Source organism: Miniopterus natalensis, chromosome 5 (genome assembly GCF_054644295.1).
Source record: "Miniopterus natalensis isolate mMinNat1 chromosome 5, mMinNat1.hap1, whole genome shotgun sequence".
Lineage (NCBI taxonomy): Eukaryota > Metazoa > Chordata > Mammalia > Chiroptera > Miniopteridae > Miniopterus > Miniopterus natalensis.
This window is the reverse complement of record NC_142085.1, coordinates 57,135,122-57,155,706: the sequence shown is the minus strand read 5'-3', so window position 1 is coordinate 57,155,706 and position 20,585 is coordinate 57,135,122. Positions and strand designations below refer to the sequence as shown.

Sequence of the window (20,585 nt, the reverse complement as noted above, 5' to 3'; positions counted from 1 at the left end):
AAATATTTGAAGCCAAGACAGCTCAAGATCAAGTCTACTTATTTGTTTGTTTATTTTAGAGGCTGGCTTATACAAAAGGGTGTGATTGATGAAAATCTTAGGGCTCTCTAGGGGGAAATAAAACTGCATAGATTGAAAAAGGAGTCAAACAGTCCATAAACAAAGAACTCCTTCTGGACTCAAGCACAAAGATTCTCTTATCGTTGAAGTGTTAATTCTTTCTTTTGCCCTTCTGGACTGGAAGATCAAGGTCAAATGAAGTAATGGGAGCAAGATTTCCATACCAAACTTAACATGCCTCTTCCCTGGGAGGGGTAGGGTGGAGAGGGTGAGTAACAAGCTCTAAAGGAAATTACGCACCTGGGGGCAGCCTTGAGGCCCTTCTTGGAGTCCCTCAGCCCCTTCTTTTCCTGTGGTTGCCCTACCATGAAAAAGGTATCCCTGATGGTAGGGAAATCTTCCAGCAGGGCCCTCAGGCTATTGCAGTAGGCCATGATCTGGCCCCGAAGAGCACAGTGAGACATGCGGTGGTTAAACCTGAAAAATCAGAAAAGATGATGTCTAGGTTGCTCCATCTCTCACAGAAGTTCCAGGATCTACTTCCCTAGAAGACCTTTCAAAGAGAATAGAGGACCTCTCATAAAGAAATCTCTGTCTGGGTCAGGCTGCTATTGCATGAAGGCAGAGGCATGGGCAGCTCCTGTCCTTCATTTCTGGTGCTCCTTCTTCTGTATGTCAGAGGACAGTTTAATTTGGTTTTATCTAATAGGACTGTGGCTCATATAAAACAAACCACCTGATGCCTTGTAGGATTTCTACATAATACTGAGTCAGAGAAATCAGCATGTGTAGTTCACATATACTACATGTACTATACTTACTTCCGACAATATTCAACTACAACTTCTCTCTTGGCTTTTTCAACTTCATCCTGTAATAAAAGATGATAGTTCTTCTATTAGCGGTTGGTTATAAAAATTCCCCAAGCTAGTATATACATACAAACTGATAGCAAACTTGAAGCAGAAAAAGGCCAGACTATTGAGACACTCTTTCTGAAGGTCAACTTGCTGGGAAACACTCCTCCATGGGTCTCTCCCACTCCTGTACATTTTGCTGAGTGATTCAAGAATGCAAGGCCCTGGCCACTCTTTACCTGGGCCACTTCTCAGGGTTATGTTTGAAGAAAGCAGTCTTAAGGGATAAGGTAATGTCTTCCTCCAGGAAAAAGAGCAGGCCTGCTATAAAAGAGCTGCGTTCCCCCTAGCTCAGTATTTCTCAACTGTGACAAACCCCCACTGCATGCATCCAGGCTCCTCCGTGTTGCCCCCTTGGGACTTGGGAGGCCAAGGGAACTGACACAAACATAAAGCTCATGTTGCCTACTCTGCTGTGAGAAATAAAGTTCTTTTGTCTCTGAACTAGGAGTATTGGTCTTCTGCCAGCATCACAGAACAGTCACAGGTTAACTTACTAGCTTGCAAGAAGGCTAAAATCCCAGACCTTGACAAAACTGATAATTATATTATATTAGATTAGATTTGCCAACAGTGGAGGGGACTTCATGATCTTGGCCAACCTCTGGGCCTGGCAAGTCCACTGCTAGACCTAATCTGATAGGCATTGGATAATCCTAAAAGCAGTTAATGGGCTATTACATTTTCCAGTTGGTCAATATTTTTTGAATATTATAGTTTTTAAAAAAGTAATTTAATATCTCAGTGACTTTTAAAAGGATTCCTTTTTCTCCATTATTGCTCAGCAGTAATCCTGAAGCCTGGACTCCCTCACATCCCATTTGTAGAACTGGGTTAGGTAAATTTAAGTCTTTCCTTTTCAGTCATAGGTAGGAAAAAGTATAGAGATTGTAAATCTGCAACTTCTTTCTCAAATATTGGTTCATTAGCCTAACGAGTTCCTCATCAAAACATTAATAAATAATGAAATGATATTCACAAAATTAAGCAATTCTTTTTAACTATTTAAAGACTTGAGTTTTATAAATATTTTTCAACAGGTTGGGCTAGTATCAAACCCTTAAATGGGAATAGGGTGATAGCGCCTGAAAAACCAAGATAACAGGTGAATTTATGACAAGAGTCTTTGTTCACCTTGTCTAAACATCCTACGCACCAGTGGGTCACTCAGGAATGGTCAAATGTTCCAGAGCAGGTGCTGAAACTAGTTCCATTTAGAAAGTGACAAAACAAAATATGACCTTGGAAAAATACACATATTTAAAAAACTAGGTGGCAATTAGCTAGAATTGTTTCCTTTCTATTTCTTTTTGAACTCCTTTTTCCAGGTTTTTATAATATCTTTTCAATGGTCCTGTCCCAATAGGCTGAATGCAACAGGTTCCAAGTTAAGAATTTTTATTTGCTCAAATGTAAAAGATGGCAGGAGAGCTTTCAGGAGCTCTTCTTACTATACTCACGAGGCTTTTCATTGTGTCAGCCATGGTTTGTTTCCTGAGGAGGAAGGCATTCAGCATCATGTCCCTCAGTCCCACCTTTTCTAGTTGAATAGACACGAAAGCCTCTGGAGCCCTGACAAGTAAACAGAGACATCTGAGCCCAAGGCAAGTTGACATATAACAAGAGAGCTCTCTGAAGGACAAGAACACCTGAGGTTGAGTACTGGGCATTGCAGCAGGTTGCTGGTGACTCTGTCTCTGTGGTTCCCAGCTACTTCCAGTGCTGATGTGTCACCATCCTCCTTGGGGACCCCATGTGCTTGAGGCATGCATCGGCTGTCCCAAACTTCACAGTCTGGCCTAGTGTTTGTACTATCCAGGTCCCTTTGTGTCCTTCTGGCCTGATCTATAGGGGCACCTGGACTGAACTGGCCTCCCAAGGGTCTGCTCGACCAGACACATTGGTTTTAAGTCTCCCATCCGCACATTGGGAATGTGGACTTAGGGCACCTGAACTCGGGCCATATGTCAGATTAATGGTAGCTTGAGTAGCTTTGCCTGTGGTTTCTTCTCTTTTCTTTTTTTAAATTTGCCAGAATTAAACTAGAATGTCATTGGCATGCCCCAATAAAATACTCAAGAGTATTCATAATTATTGCATTATACAAATATCTCTCTTTCTCTGTCATGGTGAGAAGAGGTCAAGACATAACAGGGCATCCCTGCTTTACAGACATATCTCTTTAGGAGCCACGTCTTTCTAACAACACACGGTTCTACTATACTAAGCAATGGCAAAACCCTCATGAGAATAGTGAGGGTAGTTCTATGCTTCTCTTTAAGATAGACATGGAAAATTTGGAGAGGCCAATATTCTTTATTCTTGTGTTCTACCCTCTTTGAAGCTTGAAAAATACAGAGAAAGGAACAAAGGAGAGGGAGGGAAGAGAAGAGAAGAGAGGAGAGGAGAGGAGAGGAGAGGAGGGGAGGGGAGGGGAGGGGAGGGGAGGGGAGGGGAGGGGAGGGGAGGGGAGGGGAGGGGAGGGGAGGGGAGAGGAGAGGAGAGGAGAGGAGAGGAGAGGAGAGGAGAGGAGAGGAGAGGAGAGGAGAGGAGAAGAGAAGAGAAGAGAAGAGAAGAGAAGAGAAGAGAAGAGAAGAGAAGAGAAGAGAAGAGAAGAGAAGAGAAGAGAAGAGAAGAGAAGAGAAGAGAAGAGAAGAGAAGGTTGCAATTAGGGACTATTAACTCTCCTTCACGTAGTCTGCAGGATATTGGAAGGAGATGAGCCTTCTTAGTGCATACAAGGTTCAACATTAAACACATGCTGGTCACTCTGGGCGTTAGGCATTCTTCAGTTCCATCATACTCTTCTTAACTGACTTAAGAGAGGTGCTTATTTTAACCCCGCTTCCCCCGGTACAGTACCTTTTGGTAGCCTGGGATCTTTCTGAAGGAAGAAAGGTGTCTGGAACTTTTGGAGATGGGGCTAACAGCAATCTCTCTGTGCCATTTACAATTCTGGAATTACTTCTGGTTGGACCCCTTCCATCATGAGTTCTCAGATCTGAACTTGTTTTCTATAATATTTCAAACCAAAGTGAATTAAATTTGTTGGATTTATAAGTCCTATGGTATTGGCTATAAAATTATCTCACCGCCACAACTGACCACAAACACATGTAAATGACTGGATACGTGGGGAGGGGGGTGGGAAACGAGAGAAGAGGGGAGGGGAGGGGAGGGGAGGGGAGGGGAGGGGAGGGGAGGGGAGGGGAGGGGAGGGGAGGGGAGGGGCGGAGCGTACAGAGAGTAAGGGAGAGCAGGGAAGAGAGCTACCATTTTGCACAACGAAGGGGTGAGGCACTAAGCGTAACTTATTTCCAGAATAGAGTGCAATTGTCTGGAGTGCTGTGACAAAAATTCTCCATTCCACAAGGTGGCTAGTTGGGGTGCTCGAATAGAGTGGCCTCTCAAGAAATACTGCTGATGGACGTCATGGCTGCGAGGTCTGAGAGCTTGCTTCAGGTCGCCCATCCTGGTATGGCCCAAGCAGGTAGAGATGGGCCATGCATGCTGCCACGCGTGATGCATTGGCGAAGGAAGGAGCGTGGGTGAGAGAGGAAAGATGAGAAGAAACAAGGGAAATCCATGTTTTCCAATCTTCCCATTGGTTATGGAGCTATCAGGCATGATGGGTGGAATTCTTTTACATTTTTCTAAAATACTAACTGAAAGGAAAATACTACGTTTTCAAAGGAAAGACCTCTCTTTCTCAAAGAAAGAAACAAGGAGTTCTCCTCAGCAGAAGAAAACAACCCTGGGTAAAACTTTAATGTTTCCATCTTGACTTTTTCTGAAGACCCCTGCGTCAGTCCCGTCTCCTGAGAGGACAGCCGCAGGCAAGCCAGGAAGAGAGCTCTCACCAGAAGCTGGCCATGTTTCACCTTGATCTTGATCTAGCCTCCAGAATTATGAGGAAATAAATTTCTGTTGTGTAAGCCACTCAGCCTGTGGTATTTTGTTACGGCAACCTGAGCAGGCTAACACAGAAGCAGTAAATGTGCGCTGCTTCTGTGTTTCTGTCGCCTTCTCAGTCCCGCGCTCGGGCGGCCTGGCTGTCACTCCAGCTTCACTAGAACTGCTCTGTCGGGCAGCAGTGAACTTGGGAGAATGTCAGATGGGCTCATTGAAATCCCTGCCCTTCTGTTCTTCCATCCAGAGTTAACTCTATCAACTTTTGGCTCCTAATTCTTTTTTCTTTTAAAAATAATAGCTTTATCAAGGTACAGATGACATCCAAATAACAGTACAGGTGTGAAGTGTACAACTGGATAAGTTTTAGCGTATGTATACAACTGAAACCATCACCACAAAAAAATAATGACCGTCGCCATCCCTCCCACCCAAGCCCCCTCCTCAAGTAACCACCGCTCTGCTTTCTGCAACGATAGATTAGAACGCATTTCCTAGAACTTTATGGAAAGGGAGTCACGCAGTGTGTACTTTTTTTTGGTCTGGCTTCCTCCACACTGTTGTGTGTATCAATAGCTCATGCCTTTGTATTGCTGAGTAGTAGTCCAGTGCATGAATATTCCACGATTTGTTTATCCATTCATCTGGTGGTGGGTGTTTGGGTTCTTTCCACTTCTTGGCTATTTCAGATAAAGAGTCTATAAACATTTGTGTGTCTTTATATGGACATGTACTTTCTCTTGAGTAAATACCTAGAAGTGGAATGGCTGGGTCATCTGGTAAGTGTATGTTTAACTTTTTAAGAAAGCGCCAAAACTATTTTCCAAGATGGTTGAGCATTTTGCATTCCCAGGAGCAGTGTGTGAGAGTTCTGCACCCTTCGCATCCTTGCCAACACTGAGTGATCAGTCATTTAGATTTTAACTACTCAAATGGGTGTGCAGTTGTTTCTCACTGGGGTTTTAATTTGCATTTCTTAATGACTAATGGTTTTGAACACCTTTGTATGTGCTTGTCATCCATACATCTTCTTAAATGTCTCATTTCTTCTTGAAACACTCCCCTCCTTTGGCTTTGGTAGCAGCATCCAATTTTATTCCGTCTCTGTCTCTTTCCTTTTTCCCTTCCTTCCCTGCCTCCCTCTTGGTCCCTTTCACTACGTTCATCCTTCATTCCTCCTTATTATGTCATTAGCCCTCTTCCGTCCCACAGTTGTAGGAAAGCCTACAAACACACGCACACACACACACACACACACACACACACATTCCTCATGCCTCCTTAGCCCTCCCAGTGCTAACGGTCTCTCCAGCCATTACTCCTCGTGCCTTCCCTCGCCTGCCCCGTGCTCCTATCTAGGGCCTTTCAACATTTGCTCCTTGAGTGGACCTCAGGAAGTAACTCATAAGCCTCTCAACCTCCATGGCAGCCTGAACAACCCTACTTCCCTCTGTTTAATTGTTGGTGTTCGTCATAAGATTAAATTAATTAAATAAAAGAGCCTATATGTCAACTTTGTATGAAAACCAAAAGTGATGGTCAAACCGGGCCCATTTTTTCCTAGACCTATCTGTCCTTTCTCGCTTCCATGCCTGAGTATCTGAAGGGGCTCCTCCCTACTCAGAGTGATCACATGTTCATCTCTGCCTGTCAAGAAACTCATCCCTCAGCCCAGCTGGGCATGGCTCAGAGGTTGAGCATCGACCTAGGATCCAGGCGATGGGGGTTCGATTCCCAGTCAGGGCACATACCCAGGTTGGGGGCTCAATCCCCAGTCGGGGGCGCGCAGGAGGCAGCCGATCAATGACTCTCTCATCATTGATGTTTCTCTCTCTCTCTCTCTCCCTTCCTCTCTCTGAAATCAATAAAGATATATTGTATTTAAAAAAAGAAAAAACTGGTTCCTCAGATTTGTTCACCAGTAGTTTCACTTTAGGAAAGAAGAAAGAATGGGAATGGGGGGAAGAAAAGAAGATAAAAGGATAGGAAAGAAGGAAAAAGGGGAAAAAGAGAAGAAGGGAAGGGGGAGGGGAAAGAAGGCAGGAAGGAGAGGGAGAGGCCGAGGTAGGGAGGGAAGTTTGGAAGGAAGGGGCAGCCTGAGCCTTGACATTAGCTGGCAGTGGCGGCACCACGCCTCAGGCTCTTCTCTCTTACAGACTGACCTTAACACGAGCAGGACAGCCCCCTCGGGGAGTGTGATAGAGGAATGCATGCTGGGCAGCCACCATCAAAGCATTTTTCTGAGCAGCCTGACATGCAAGGGTCACTTGCATATTTTCCACTCCCGAATGCAACATGAGCTACAAAAAGAAAATATCAAAGGTATTAGAAATTTCTCTCATAAAGAAAAAAGTAAAGTTGAAAGTTGAGGTCACCACTTATTCAACATGTATATATATCAATCAAACTGCAGGATGAGCCGAGATCCTTGTTCCTCAGTCACAAGACTGAATCTGTCTCTCCCTACGCAGCGTTTCCTTTGTGAAGGCAGCCCCCAAGCCTGATTTGCTCTGTAGCTGGACCCCATCAGGTTTCCCCAAATGTCAAAAAGGATGAGTAGGCTCTGATGAATGAACAAACATGCTCAAGGACAGGCTCTTGTAAAACGGCCAAGATTAGATTTATGTTTTTAAGATACACAAATACAGACCTGCACATTCACACATGGAAGCAAAGAAATCTGAGTTCAGGGAAAAAACAGCACCAGGTTTAAAAAGGTCAGATAAAAGCTCCAATAACAAGTGTATATTTTCAAAGCTTGATACAAAAATGGTTCACTATCTATGCTTCTTTTTAATATCTAATATAAATTATTGCAACGGGTGTTGCAGTCTCCATAGTTCAAACCAGGCCAATGTACACATCAAATAAGGCAAGGCCATCATCATTACTTATGAAGTTGGAAACTTTTCTTGTATGTGAGAGCCAACCTTATATGAATTAAACATTATGATTTTTAAGGAAATACATGAGCAAATTGCTTAATTTTACTTTAGTTTATTTTTTAAAAAATAATTAAAATAGTTTACCTTAAGGATGGCTTCCTTTGTATAAAAACTAAATTTGCCAACTTGGTTGTCATCCACCTCAGAGATGGCCAAGACGAGAGTAGTAGGAGAATATCTGCAAGAAGAAACATGACATTGTAATAGTGTGCCGTGCCACTAGCCAAGAAATGCCCATCCTGATGGGACAGAATGGCCTGTGATCAACTCTCAGATATCAGTAGTAACAGGGAACAGCAAGTGCAGACATTATGCAAGACTTGATATTTCCACCCAAAGACTGAAGGACTCTGGGGTGTTTTCAATCCTTATTGAACTTGATCTCCCTGTAGTTTCATTGTAGTGACCATCCACCTGGAGCATTTGAAATTCTTTTTTCTAGACTATGGCACTGTTTTCTCTTGTTTTTCCTCTTGACATCTTCACCTCCCCACTTGGGCATGTGGATTGTTTTGAGCCGAAGGCAAATTGAGAACCTGCGGGATCACAGAAACTTTTATCTCTCCCTTAAAGAATTTAAATTAAGAACCTTGTCCATAATAGGAGCTATCACCAGAGATAACTTTTTATGACTTATATGTAGGGCAGGGCAAACTTCTAATTACTGAACATCTGCGCTGTGAATGACCTTCCTCCCCTTTGAGGCCCCAGGCGCCTTACCTCATTCCTTAGTTCAGAAAGTCATTTCCTCATTTTTCCTTTTTTCTCTCTGAACCACTCACATACATGGGGTTCCTATATGTACATATATAATTAAATTTGGTCATTTTCTCTTGTTAATGTGTCTCATGTCTATTTGATTATTAGACCAGTAGAAAGAACATAGAAGTGTAGATAGAGGAAAGTTTCTTCCTCCCCACAACCTCATCTACTCAGGCCCCTCACTGACTCAGGCCCCTTTGTCCACTCCCTAAAAGTTGTCCAGCTTTAACTCTCTCCCATCGCCCCAACCATCATCTAAATATTCTTTGTAACTACATTTCTGCCCTGAGATATGGTTCTTTGCTCATAACTATGAGACTCAGTTGAGTAATTTAATGTTTATGAATTTTAGTTTCTTTGTCTGTAAATGGGATATCACCTATCTCGTATATGGTTATGACAAAAATTACGTGGAATAATATGCATGAATGTGCTTCTTAAAATGTAATCAGTATGCTTGTATTTGATATATGTTGTTATAGTGGAACTACAAAGTGGTGACTTTAAGAAATTAACATACATAAAATAAATGCAAACTCAAGGCACAGATTCCTTGGATGTATAAACCTTCCTCTAGTAATTCAGAAAGCTCCCTAGATCTTGTAGGATCTCTGGGTCATCACTGGGAAGACCAATCACTGCTTGGCCAGGCCACAGAGCACTTGGGCAAGTTGTACTTTTTGGCTGATTCCAACTGAACAAAAATATGCCCTATTTCACAGCAGTGTAAAATACCAGCTCCAGCAGGAGGCCTTGAAGACACAGAGAATAATAGCTTGGCTCTAGGTTGGAGACTTAGCCTCGACTGAGGCCCAATTATGCTTCCTGCCTTCAGCTTCCATGCGATATCTCTGTATCCTTACAATGAATTCTCATTTTGGTTTAGCTAGTGTGACAGGATACAGCAGGGGACATTTTGCCTTTAAGGGACATTTGGCAATGTCTGGAAACATTTTTGATTGTCACAAATGGGGAGAAGGGGTACTATTAGCATCTGATAGGTAGTGGTCAGGGGTGCTGCTTAACTTCTGATACACAGCCCCCTACAAGAAAGAGTCACCCAGCCCCAAATTTCAACAGTGCTGAGATTGAGAAATTTTGGGATACTATATTCTATTACCCTAACCCCTCAGTTCTAACTCATGCTCTCTCTGAGGAAGATGAGTCCTTTAATATATTAACATATCCAAGTTATAGTTTGAGCAGAGATCCACATCAGCAAAACAAAGGTGACTCTTCTTCCTTGGAGTCATCTCTGCCTTCCTTGGAGTGGGTGGGGCCAGGATCCAAAATCTCTGAGGACAGAGCTAGGTCCCTCAGGGGAAGGGCAGACTAGGAGGGAATGAAAGAAGAGGGAGACAGAAGTTTTTTCTCAGCACACATCAAAGGCTGAATCTGTGAGGGTGAAAAAGATTCCTTTTTTGACTAGATAGATTCAGAATCTGTTACTGGTAAGGGCGTTTTCTTTTTGCCAAAGGGCATGAAAACTTATAGGACATGAAAAAGAGGTTTCACTGGTTTGAGTCAGCTTCTGTTACTAACCAGCAACAGAACCTAAGATATTGCCATACATGTTAGATTTGTACATTGTGTTAGAATTTCGAGGGAACAGTGCTCAGAAAACTTGACTGGCTTCTTCCTGGTCCCAGGGAAAGTTAAAGGGACCTGGACTTCTGATCCATGGTTCTTGCCCCATGGGACCAAACTTCACAGCTCTTTCTACCCAGAAACAACATAGTCAACCCAGGTAGCTGTGATTCCATCTCATTTGAAGACTCTGATCTGATTCTTCCATTTCTCAGTTACTTGATATTTTAAAATCCAATTATTCCCCTCTGTTGAGACCTTATTTCCCCCTCATATTAAAAAGAGAAAGAAAAGAAAAAAAGAAATGTCACTGTGGCAGATAGCATATAAAGGAATGAATTTAGCAGTACAATTGCATTTGTGTGTCCAGTGGTGGTAGGAATTATTTTTCACACATTCTACCATTACATTATTTTTACTTTAACCCCCTTAAGGCTCACCTGTCCACACGATCACTGTTCTCCAGCAGGGAGGTGATAAAGATAGGAGGTGGATGATCCACCTTGTCTTTCTGTGATGCAAATTCAAAGTGAACAGGCCTCAGATACAAATGGAACTCTTCAAACCCCATCTCCCATGCCATTTCCTTGTAGAGACTAAAAGGGGGGAAAAGAGCCAACAACATTTACTATTATTTTCCCCTGAAAGGAAAGTAAGTGGTAAGAAAACTAAAGCATCAGAATAAGCACAAAAGCAAAGTGCAAAGCAAGAGTAAGCCAAGTAGGGTAGGAGGTGAATGAGTCACAGGTCTTATGTCTGCCCTGTGTGACGACAGCTGAAAACAGAAGTAAAGTAGGAGGAGATGTGCTTGGGCACTTCAACCCTCATTTCTTGCAAGTTGGCCCTGTCCTCAGAGTCCTCATCAGGTCACTAATATCAATACAAGGTTCAACATTTTCCCTTGAAATTCTTTATGGCTAGCCTCTGTTCCCTCTTTAAGGAATACCTTTGTTCTCCTGGATCCAGGATGTCCATGCTCCTAACTTGTGACCACTCTCTGTCTTCATTGCTTCTCCTTCTCTTTATTTTCAAATCCCAGTGCCTCTTGAGGTTCCAAACCCAGTCCTCTTCTCATCTCCTCCATCCCTTCCTTGGGGTGCCTTCCTTCCAATCCAGTGCCCTAACAATCCCCTCTAGTTTAAGAATCTGTGACCCCCATCTCTGTCCTGCCTCAGTTCTGAGCTCTACTCCCACATTTCCACAGCTTGCAATGGGGCTCTGTTCTGGTGTCCCTGTGGCATTTCAGCCTTATGTATCTAGAATGCCTTCTCCTCCTCTCTCATCCCCATTCTAACACATTTCTCCATCTTGAGAAATTGGCACCTGTAACAAAGTGCCATAAACTGGGTGGCACCTGTTAGGCTGCTGTAACAAAGTGCCATAAACTGGGTGGCTTACACAACAGAAATTCGTCTCACAGTTCTGGAGGATGGAAGCCTGAGATCAAGATGTCAGCAGGGTTGGTTCCTTCTAAGGGCTTTGAGGGAAGGATCTGTTCCAGGCCCCTCTCTTTTGCTTATAGTGGCCACCTTCTCCTTGTGTTTTTACATAGTCTTCCGTCTGTGTGTGTCTGTGTCCAAATATCCTCTTCTTATAAGGACACCAGACATATTCGATCAGGGCCCACCTCAATAACTTCATTTTAACCTGGCTACTTCTGTAAAAACCCTATCTCCAAATAAAGTCACAGGCTGAGGTACTGGGGGTAAGGACTTTTGGGAAGGACACAGTTCATCCCATAACAGTCCCTTTTCTATGAAGCTTTCCCTAGTTCATTTAAAAAGAACGAAATACTCTATTTTTTGTGCTCCCATAATATCTTGTTCACATAACTAAAATATCATATCAAACCATAATAGGGGTAACTTTTACATTGTGAGCTTTCTAAGATCAAGGATCAGAAATTACGGGGAAGTAGTATCTTAGGGATTAATAAATATCTTGACTCATGGTTTAAATTAGTATATTCTTCTTTTATATTTTCAGTTATGCAATCTTAAGCAAATTACTTAACTTTTCTGAGCCTCTACTTCCTCACTGGTAAAATGTTCTCAAGCTACCTCATAAGGATATTCTGAGAATTAAATGAACTAATACACATAAAGTCCCCAGTACAGACTCAGGCCGCAACAGGCCCTCAAAAATGTTTGGTGGAAGATGGTTGGACCCTTTGTGTGTACAAGGCCTCTCATAGGGATCAGAACACAATAGAACTCATACATGTTTGTAACAAACCCTCTAGTTTCATATTTTTCCTGCTTATGGAACATGCCCACTTGGATGTCTCACTATCACCTCACACTCATACCTAACACCTAACTCGTTCATCTTTCCCTCCCCCTACCTGCTGAACCTTCCACGCCTCTGTCAGGCCTGAATGCTATCCCTGCCTCAGCCTCTCCTTTGTCTAGGCCTCTACTGCTTCTGCTCTGCTAGTGAACTTCATTACATTCAAGAGAAAAGTCCAGCCAATATTCACTGAGTGCCTGGTGTAGGTCAGGCCTGACCCCGGTGATGGGTACCATGCAAAACAACACGCACAGGGGTTTTGCACTGAGGGAGCTTCCACCTGCAGGCAAACCAATAAACCAACATTAAGCGTCTTGGTCCAAGGCAATGTGCTGGATGGAGAGGAAGGCCGGGTGCTAGGATCTAGCCCAGCTAAGTGGTCAGAGAGCCGCACAGGAAGGCCTAGGTGAGAGAAGGGGCAAGCAAGGCAGCCGGTGATCATTTCAGCAATTTAGAAAGGCTCCTCCGGCTGTTCTGGGGGCACAGAGGGGGCAAGGCTTGTAGGCAGGAAGCCCCACTGTCTGTTATCCCCCATCCAGATCCTCCATCTCCCTACTGACCGAGCTAAGTGCACACTCTCCAGACTCATTTCTGTCAGCCGGTGGTGGAGGGTCACAAGTTCCAGAAGTTTGGAAAACGTTTCCAAGAGCAGCACACGAGAATCTTGGCCTTGGTTCTGTCCTTTGGCTGCTGCAGACCGGAGTGCAAGCAGGCCGATCTCCCCCACAAGAAAGGGATCTCCCATCACTTTCGCTGAAAGCAGCTGAAAGAAAACGAAGCACTTTTTAAAATATTAAAAAAAAGAAAAATCACATATTAAGAAAAATACTATTAGTGGCACAGACTCTGGATCCAGATTTTCTGGGCTCAAATCCTGGCTCTGCCACTTACAATCTGTGAAATTTGGGGCAATTTACTCCATTTCTCTGTCTCTTGGTTTCCTTATCTATAAAGTGGGGGTAATAACAGTACATAATAGGCACTAATAGATAATAATTACCTAGTAGGGTTGTTAAGAGGTTGAGTGAATAGCTGCAAAAACACCTGGTACATAGTATTTGTTGTTCTCATTATTGTAAATATTTTAAGCCAAAATAAAGAGTAGAAATGACAAAGATGACCTAAATAGAAATAGAAGTCCTTGATATTTGCCCGATAACTTATGGCCAATAATAATAATGTTTTTTTATAAGCCTCTCTGATTGCACTTTCAAAAATTCAAAGTATTTTACATACATTAACTCATTTGTTTTCACAAGATTCCCCATAGAGTAGGTATCACAGATGCCGCGATTTCCATTTGATCAGTGAGGGATCCGAAGCAACACTGAAACTTTCTACCTGTCACACAGCAACACCAAGAGTGAATTTAGGCTTCCTAATTCCAAGTTTAGTTGTTCTACAGGCATTAAACTGCCCTGACTGCTCCTGCACTCATGGCCAGCCCTGGGCAACTTGTGAAACAATCATATTGTTCTTTTTAAAAATATATATATATGTATATATATCTTTATTGATTTCAGAGAGAGGAAGAGAGAGGGAGAGAGAGTTGAAACACCAATGATGAGAGAGCCATCACAGATCCGCTGCCTCCTGCAGGCCCCCTGCTGGGGATCGAGCCCGAAACCCGGGCATGAGCCCTGACCATGTGCCCTGACTGGGAATCCAACCGCGATCTCCTGGATCCTAGGCCGGTGCTCAACTGCTGAGCCACGCCAGCTGGGCCTGCTTGTCCTTTAATGCCCCCCTGCCATGGTTGGCTCCTCTGCTCTGACATCTTTGCTACGCTCTAATATACGCTCCCTGCAAGGACCTAGTTTGGGGGACCCCCTAATCTGCCTTTCCTGGTTTGGCTCCTAAGCATGCACAAACTCCTTTATCTATCCATTTATCTACCAAAAGCCTTGTCTACTCAAGGATGTAATTTCTGTACTCTTGAAGTCTTCCAAAGTGATAAAGAAATTTATTAAACTAATTCCTACATGTCTTCAGAGGATAATATGTGCCTGCTTTTCTGGTCTAATACAAAAGTTTAATTTGAATATTTATCATTTCTATATCCAAATTTGAACACATTTCAAAAATAATAATTATTAAAACTGTGTGGTATCGATGGGAGCCTAGATAGGTATGTCAGATATTTATTATGATTTATAAGAGAATTTAAAATACATTTAAAAAATCTGGTACCATAATACCTAAATTGTAGTAGGATACATTCCTGGTAATTTGGGGGAAAATTCAATTTTGAGCCACATACACACACTCCATGTGGAATACTAAAGGGGTTAAACATTTTTTAAATAAAATGAAAATCTTAAGAAACTAGAATAAGAAATATGAAACATCTAGAAGAAACTTTGCTTTGTGGATTTAGGAAGATAGAAAAAAATCACAAAGGAAAAAGATCAACAGATTTCACTGTATGAAAATAAGTTTCTGTTAAAAATAAGACGAATTGGGGGAAATATTTGCAGAAAACATGATAGAAGGATTAAAGTTTTTATTTAAGACGAGTTCATGTGAGTGGATAGGAAGAACATCAGGATTCTAAGAGATAAACAAAGGGAAACAACAGAAAATTCACAAAAAAATACAGGTTAGACATTTAGAATATTTAATCTCAATAAATAGCAAGAAAATAAAAAGTAACAATATAATTCCACCTTCTCTATATATGTATATATTGGCACAGACATTCTGTGCTTACATCAAGTACTATACAATGTAACAGAACTGGTGCTCTTAAACATTTATTGATGGCCTTATAATTTGGCACAACTTTTTTTAATTTTAATTGAATTTATTGGGTGACATTGGTTAATAAAATTATATAGGTTTCAGGTGTATGATTCTATAATACATCATCTGTATATTGTATTGTCTGTTCACCACCCCAATTGGCACAACTCTTGAAAAGCAATCTGCCAACATGTTCTTCAAAGACTTAAAATTTTGCTTCAGCAATTTCACTTCCAAGATTTATCAAAGGAATTGATTCAAAATATGGAAAAATCTATAAGCATGGAGATGTACCTTATAGCATTTTTAATAATAAAGAAAAATTAGAAACTTACTTGAATGCTCATGAATAAGGAAATGGTTAGATATATTATGATTTATCACTTCAGAGAATTATGCAGTTACAGAAATGAGTATAAAGGCTAGTTAATAATATAGAAAAATATAGAATATAATGTTTGCTGAGAAAAACAGGAGATAGTGTATGATTATATATATGAAGCCTATGATTATAACTTAACATGCACATGAAGAATACTTGAATTCAGAAAAATGATTATGAATGCACATGAGTGGTCATATTTAAGATAATATTTTTGCTTTCCTCTTTTGCTAAAATTCTGTATTATATTATTTTGATCAACTTTAAATTAGTTTAAAATAAAATCAAATTTTAGTTTGGGCAGGATGTATAGAAGGCTGAGCCAGACACGTGAAACAGATATTTTGGCATCTGGGGCCCTTGAAAATTCCTTCGTATATAGCAAATGCCCATACAGAGTATGGTCAAATTGAGAACCCAGGCTCAACTGGAATAGCCTTAACTGAAAAATGGAAGAATTAAAATCTAACTCTTAACACCATGTAAACCACCAGGCCACAGTTTGAACCATAGATCATTAGAGCTGGAAGGGCCTTTAGAGATCATCAAGCCCACTCCCCTTCAAATACACGAACATAATGTTCTAAAATAGGAAAGTGAGGCTCAGAGAGGCTAAGACACCTGCTCAGAGTCACACAGCAAGTAAATGGCAGGGCTGACCTTGAGTCTAGGTCCTTTCTCTCCTCTACCTTGTCTCAGCTCAAGGCCCTGACTCCACATTCAGACCCCTCTCTCCTCTATGAGACCTCAGCTCAGGACAAAAGGAGCGAATTTGAGAAAGAGTCTTAGTGGAAAGAAAATATATAATTTTCAATTAAAAATGTATATTTAAAAAATATAAATAATAAATCAGAAAACACTTCCCAGCATCCTGATAAACTAGAAACTTTGACCCCCAAAAAATCACATAATAATGTTGGCAAGGCCTAAGCCTATGATCTGTCTCTGGCCAAATAGGGGAGGAACAGAGCCAAACAGAAAAACAGAGCTAAGTAGTAACATCTGGGAGGAAACATTCTCTTAGCCAAGGACCCACCTCCCTTCTTCAGAGAACCTACATCTTTCTGGATCTGTGAGCTGTACAAGGACTCAGGCTTGGCTGGGGTGAGCCACGTATCCAGGGCCAGCTGCAGCACACGTCTCTTCAGCAGGGTGAGGCCACTGGATGAGGCAGGCCTGTAGGTGAGGCGGGCCTCCTGGAAGAGATGCTCAAGGGCTCTGGGGATGAGCGATGCCAGGCCCAGGGAAGGGTGGAACTCCAGCAGGTAAATGTTTTTCAATGCCGGGCTTCAAAAGAGGAGCAACTAATGACAATTTTTCACAATGAAGAACTTAATCTGTTTCCAAAAATATTTGCATTTTATATTTTTAAAGACCAATAAAACAACTCCTTCAAACCACGGCATTATTTAAAACAAAAACCAAAACCAGGGAACTTGAATGGGCCTCATAGGCCATCCAGGGAACCCATCAGGTTATATAACATGCTCTTTGCTTTTACGTGAACCCATTTAAAATCAGAAGATATAGGAGTTGATTCTAAAAGTGCACTAAGAGTAAGTTTCTTAAAATGTATAAAGCGAACCTGTCAACATTCCAGTAATCAATATTCAGTCAAATATTTGAAACGAACCTGTCAACATTCCAGTAATCAATATTTAGTCAAATATTTGAAAACAAAGTAACTTCAAAGTGAATAAATATTAAACAAATAACTTCCATGGTTAGTTTCTATTTTCACCTGAGTCCCCTTCCCCCCAAAATGTTAATGGGCAAAAACAATTTTTAAATTCCCTATACAACTGGAATAATTCATGGTTGCCATAGGATGTTATATTTCATAAATGAATGAGGCTGGAAATAATAAAATGCTGTCTGTGGGGATGGCTTTGCAAACAGAAGACACAGTACAAGTCAAGGGCCTTTCTATACCTACATGGAAGTAAAGAATATAAATACTTCTCATATCTATGCAAACGGGGTTCCTCTTAATTCTAGATCTTAAAAAATACAAACCTCAGGCTAAAAAGGAATCTTATCAAGGACATAACACTTGTCTTTGAGACTCTTCTGACAGGACTTAGTATCCAAATAGGCCTAACATGTTCTGCCAAAAACCATTTTCTGAACAGTAGAATCCGGCCACAGCCAGTTTCACATACACAGCTGGTGTCTGAAGCTCATTACAGTGAAGAAATCAGTCCTGAGGAATGTCGGTGGAGGAAATGCAGTCTTGTGCCTGGGATCCCAAGGGCTCTTTCTCAAGAGACAATGTTAGAATCTCAGCTATGAGATCTCTTGGCACCCCGCTGGTCCCCAAAATGATACCACAGCCGTGAAGCAATTTCCCACTGCCAGTGCGCCTGTACGATGCACTGCCCCCTTCACAGGGGCACAGGGCCATAGGGCCATGCCTCCGCTGCTCACAGCTGTGAGAAGACCAGCACGCTCCTAGCACACTGCCTAGTACGTGTAAGTGCTCAACAAGGATTTGTGGGATGTTGAGAGGAGCTGGATAATGTTTCCTCCCATTTGAAGGCAATAGAGAAATTGTGATCTTGAGCCACACAGACCAACCTGGGGCTTGTCACCCACTTCTCGGTTCCTTCTCTACCCTCAAAGGCTGAAAGGGGATGGGGAGAGGGGTCATACTACATACATATCAAGGGAGTAACTTAAAGTATGTACCCTCTCTGAGGGGCCTTGGGAAATTTAATTTGCTCCTTCAAGGAATAGGGGACTGCAAGGTGAGTCTGCAGAAACCTTTTTGGTGACACTTGCTAGAAAAAAGAATTTCCCTTTTTCGAAACTTAAGTACATCAAGTTTCATATATGTTGGCTGTGTGCCACCTCTGATTAAATCCTCTGATGGCATTTCAAGAGCAACCACTTTTTTTTTTAGGTCTTCTCAAGGAAGTGGAAATTTTGTACCCAGCAGCATAAGTTTAAATTCCAGCCTCCTATTCTTTTTTTCTTAAATATGTCTATTGATTTCAGAGAGAGGAAGGGAGAGGGAGAGAGAGACAGAAACATCAATGATGAGAGGGTCATTGATCGGCTGCCTCCTGCACGCCCCCCACTGGGGATCGAGCCCGCAACCCGGGCCTGTGCCCTGACCAGCAATCGAACCCCGATCTCCTGGATCCTAGGTTGATACTCAACCGCTGAGCCACACCCGGCCGGGCTATTCTTTATTTCTTACGAAGCAAACCATACTAAGGGTGTGAGGGAATCCCCCTTCTGTGACTTTTATATCTACTTCTCTCATGTCCCCAAATATCTGAGAAGTGCTGTGTGGAGTAGTATTTAGACTTAACATTATACCCTTAACTTATCTAGGAGACTAAAAGTTAAATATCTAAAGACGACACCAGCTTACCAGCTATTGTTGATGGAAATAAGTTGTTTGCAAATTATGTTAAGGGGAAGTCCAAAGTTATTGCGATCATCTGGACGGCCTTCTTGCCAAAGCCTCTGGACATACTCCCGCTGCTGCTCTATCTAGAAATGTAGCATAGAAGTTAAAAACTAGAAAAATTACACTTTCCTATGGATGTGAGTTCTGAGCCTTGGCATGAGAAAACATCAGCCCTTTGCATCTCTTCATTATTTGACCAGTTTTCACCCAGACATAAGTTGAGGATCCACTCATACAGGAGCACGCTGGTCTCTCGGTATGAGTCAAGGGCCAGCCAAGAAAAAAGCAAAGGGAATCAACTTCCGACAATTTTAGAAGCACAAGAACACTTTTTGTCAAATAATTGACTACAAGGGAAAAGTTCTCACTAAGCCTAAGGTAAATGTACTGGAGCAATCTTTATCTCCTGTCTACTTCCTGCCACTAGTCCCCCCCCCCCCCCCCAGGACATACACTGTGTTTGTTCCCTTTAGTGTCCTAAAAATAGTCACAGCATTAAAAATAAGAATAAACACAATTATATACATCAGTGCCTTGTACAGGGGTATGTTCAGTCCTTTTATTACCAATAAACTCTATCATCTAATGAAAACAGGTTTTCCATTCTTTGTAGGCCATTAAATGTAATTAGGGTTGGAAACCTCCCTTTAAGGCTGTAGCTATGCTTGGAATTCAACAGTGCAAATGAGCTTACAAATAAACCCTGTACATGCTGCCCTAGAAAACCCAGATTCTGGACCTGCAATGAAAGGAAAACAGAATCTTCATTTCTGGCCATGTTTTCCATCTTCTTCTCACATGTAATATTTTTAGAGAAAGAGGAAGGGAGAGAGAGAGAAATACATCCGTGTGAGAGGGAAACATCGATCGGTTGCCTCCCACACGCACCCTGACCGGGGCTGGAACAGCAACCTGTGTATATGCTCTGCCTGGGAATCAAACCCGCAACCCTTTGGTGCATGGGATGGTGCTCCGGCCAGCTGAGCCACACCAGCCAGGGGACACATGTAATATTTTTCAGGCCGGCCGTACTCACGTGTGCACGATATCAGTGATCACTTGCGCTAAGGCAAACCTCTCCTCAGGGTCCAGCGCGTGCTGGTAGGCTTCAAAGTAACAGTCAAGAAGCTGCAAAGAAGGTTTGATGGTCAGGGAACAGCGGAGGTAGCCCTAGGGCCCAGCAAAGAGAGGCGAGGCACCACCCACTCTGTGCCTTGGGAAGGCCCTGGGCGCCGAGCCTCTGGCGCAGGCCTGGTGCAGGAGCGATGAGTAACCCACAGACACAGGCGGGGGCAAGGGGAAGAACACTCATTCTGCCTCTGTCCCCTCTTTCCTGCTCTCCCCAGAAAAAAGGGGGGTTCTATAATGAGTAATATCACACCTAATGATTAAAGCTCCAATCACAGTGCATTCAACGCCGCTTCATCAAATGTATTTATCTACCTCGCCCCTCTTCACAGACCCATTGCCCGCCCCCTTTCACTCCTCACCAAATGTAGGCGGGTGGCCGCCTCCCCTGTTCTGTATCCTCAGTCCCATTTCTGACGCCCCCCTCTCTCTTTTTAAATATATTC

The 20,585-nt window shown here is 42.5% G+C and overlaps 1 protein-coding gene across 1 annotated transcript in view; it reads right to left on the bottom strand.

Annotated features, from left to right (window-relative positions):
• Positions 1-20,585, bottom strand: part of LOC107540679 (uncharacterized) — a 127,653-nt gene that overhangs the window by 59,857 nt on the left and 47,211 nt on the right. The window contains 11 exon segments of the mRNA XM_087817767.1: positions 361-537; positions 882-931; positions 2,438-2,549; positions 3,840-3,991; positions 7,049-7,186; positions 7,916-8,009; positions 10,621-10,776; positions 13,030-13,232; positions 16,652-16,880; positions 18,973-19,094; positions 20,056-20,139. Of these exon segments, the coding sequence (XP_087673893.1) occupies positions 361-537; positions 882-931; positions 2,438-2,549; positions 3,840-3,991; positions 7,049-7,186; positions 7,916-8,009; positions 10,621-10,776; positions 13,030-13,232; positions 16,652-16,880; positions 18,973-19,094; positions 20,056-20,139 (1,517 nt within the window).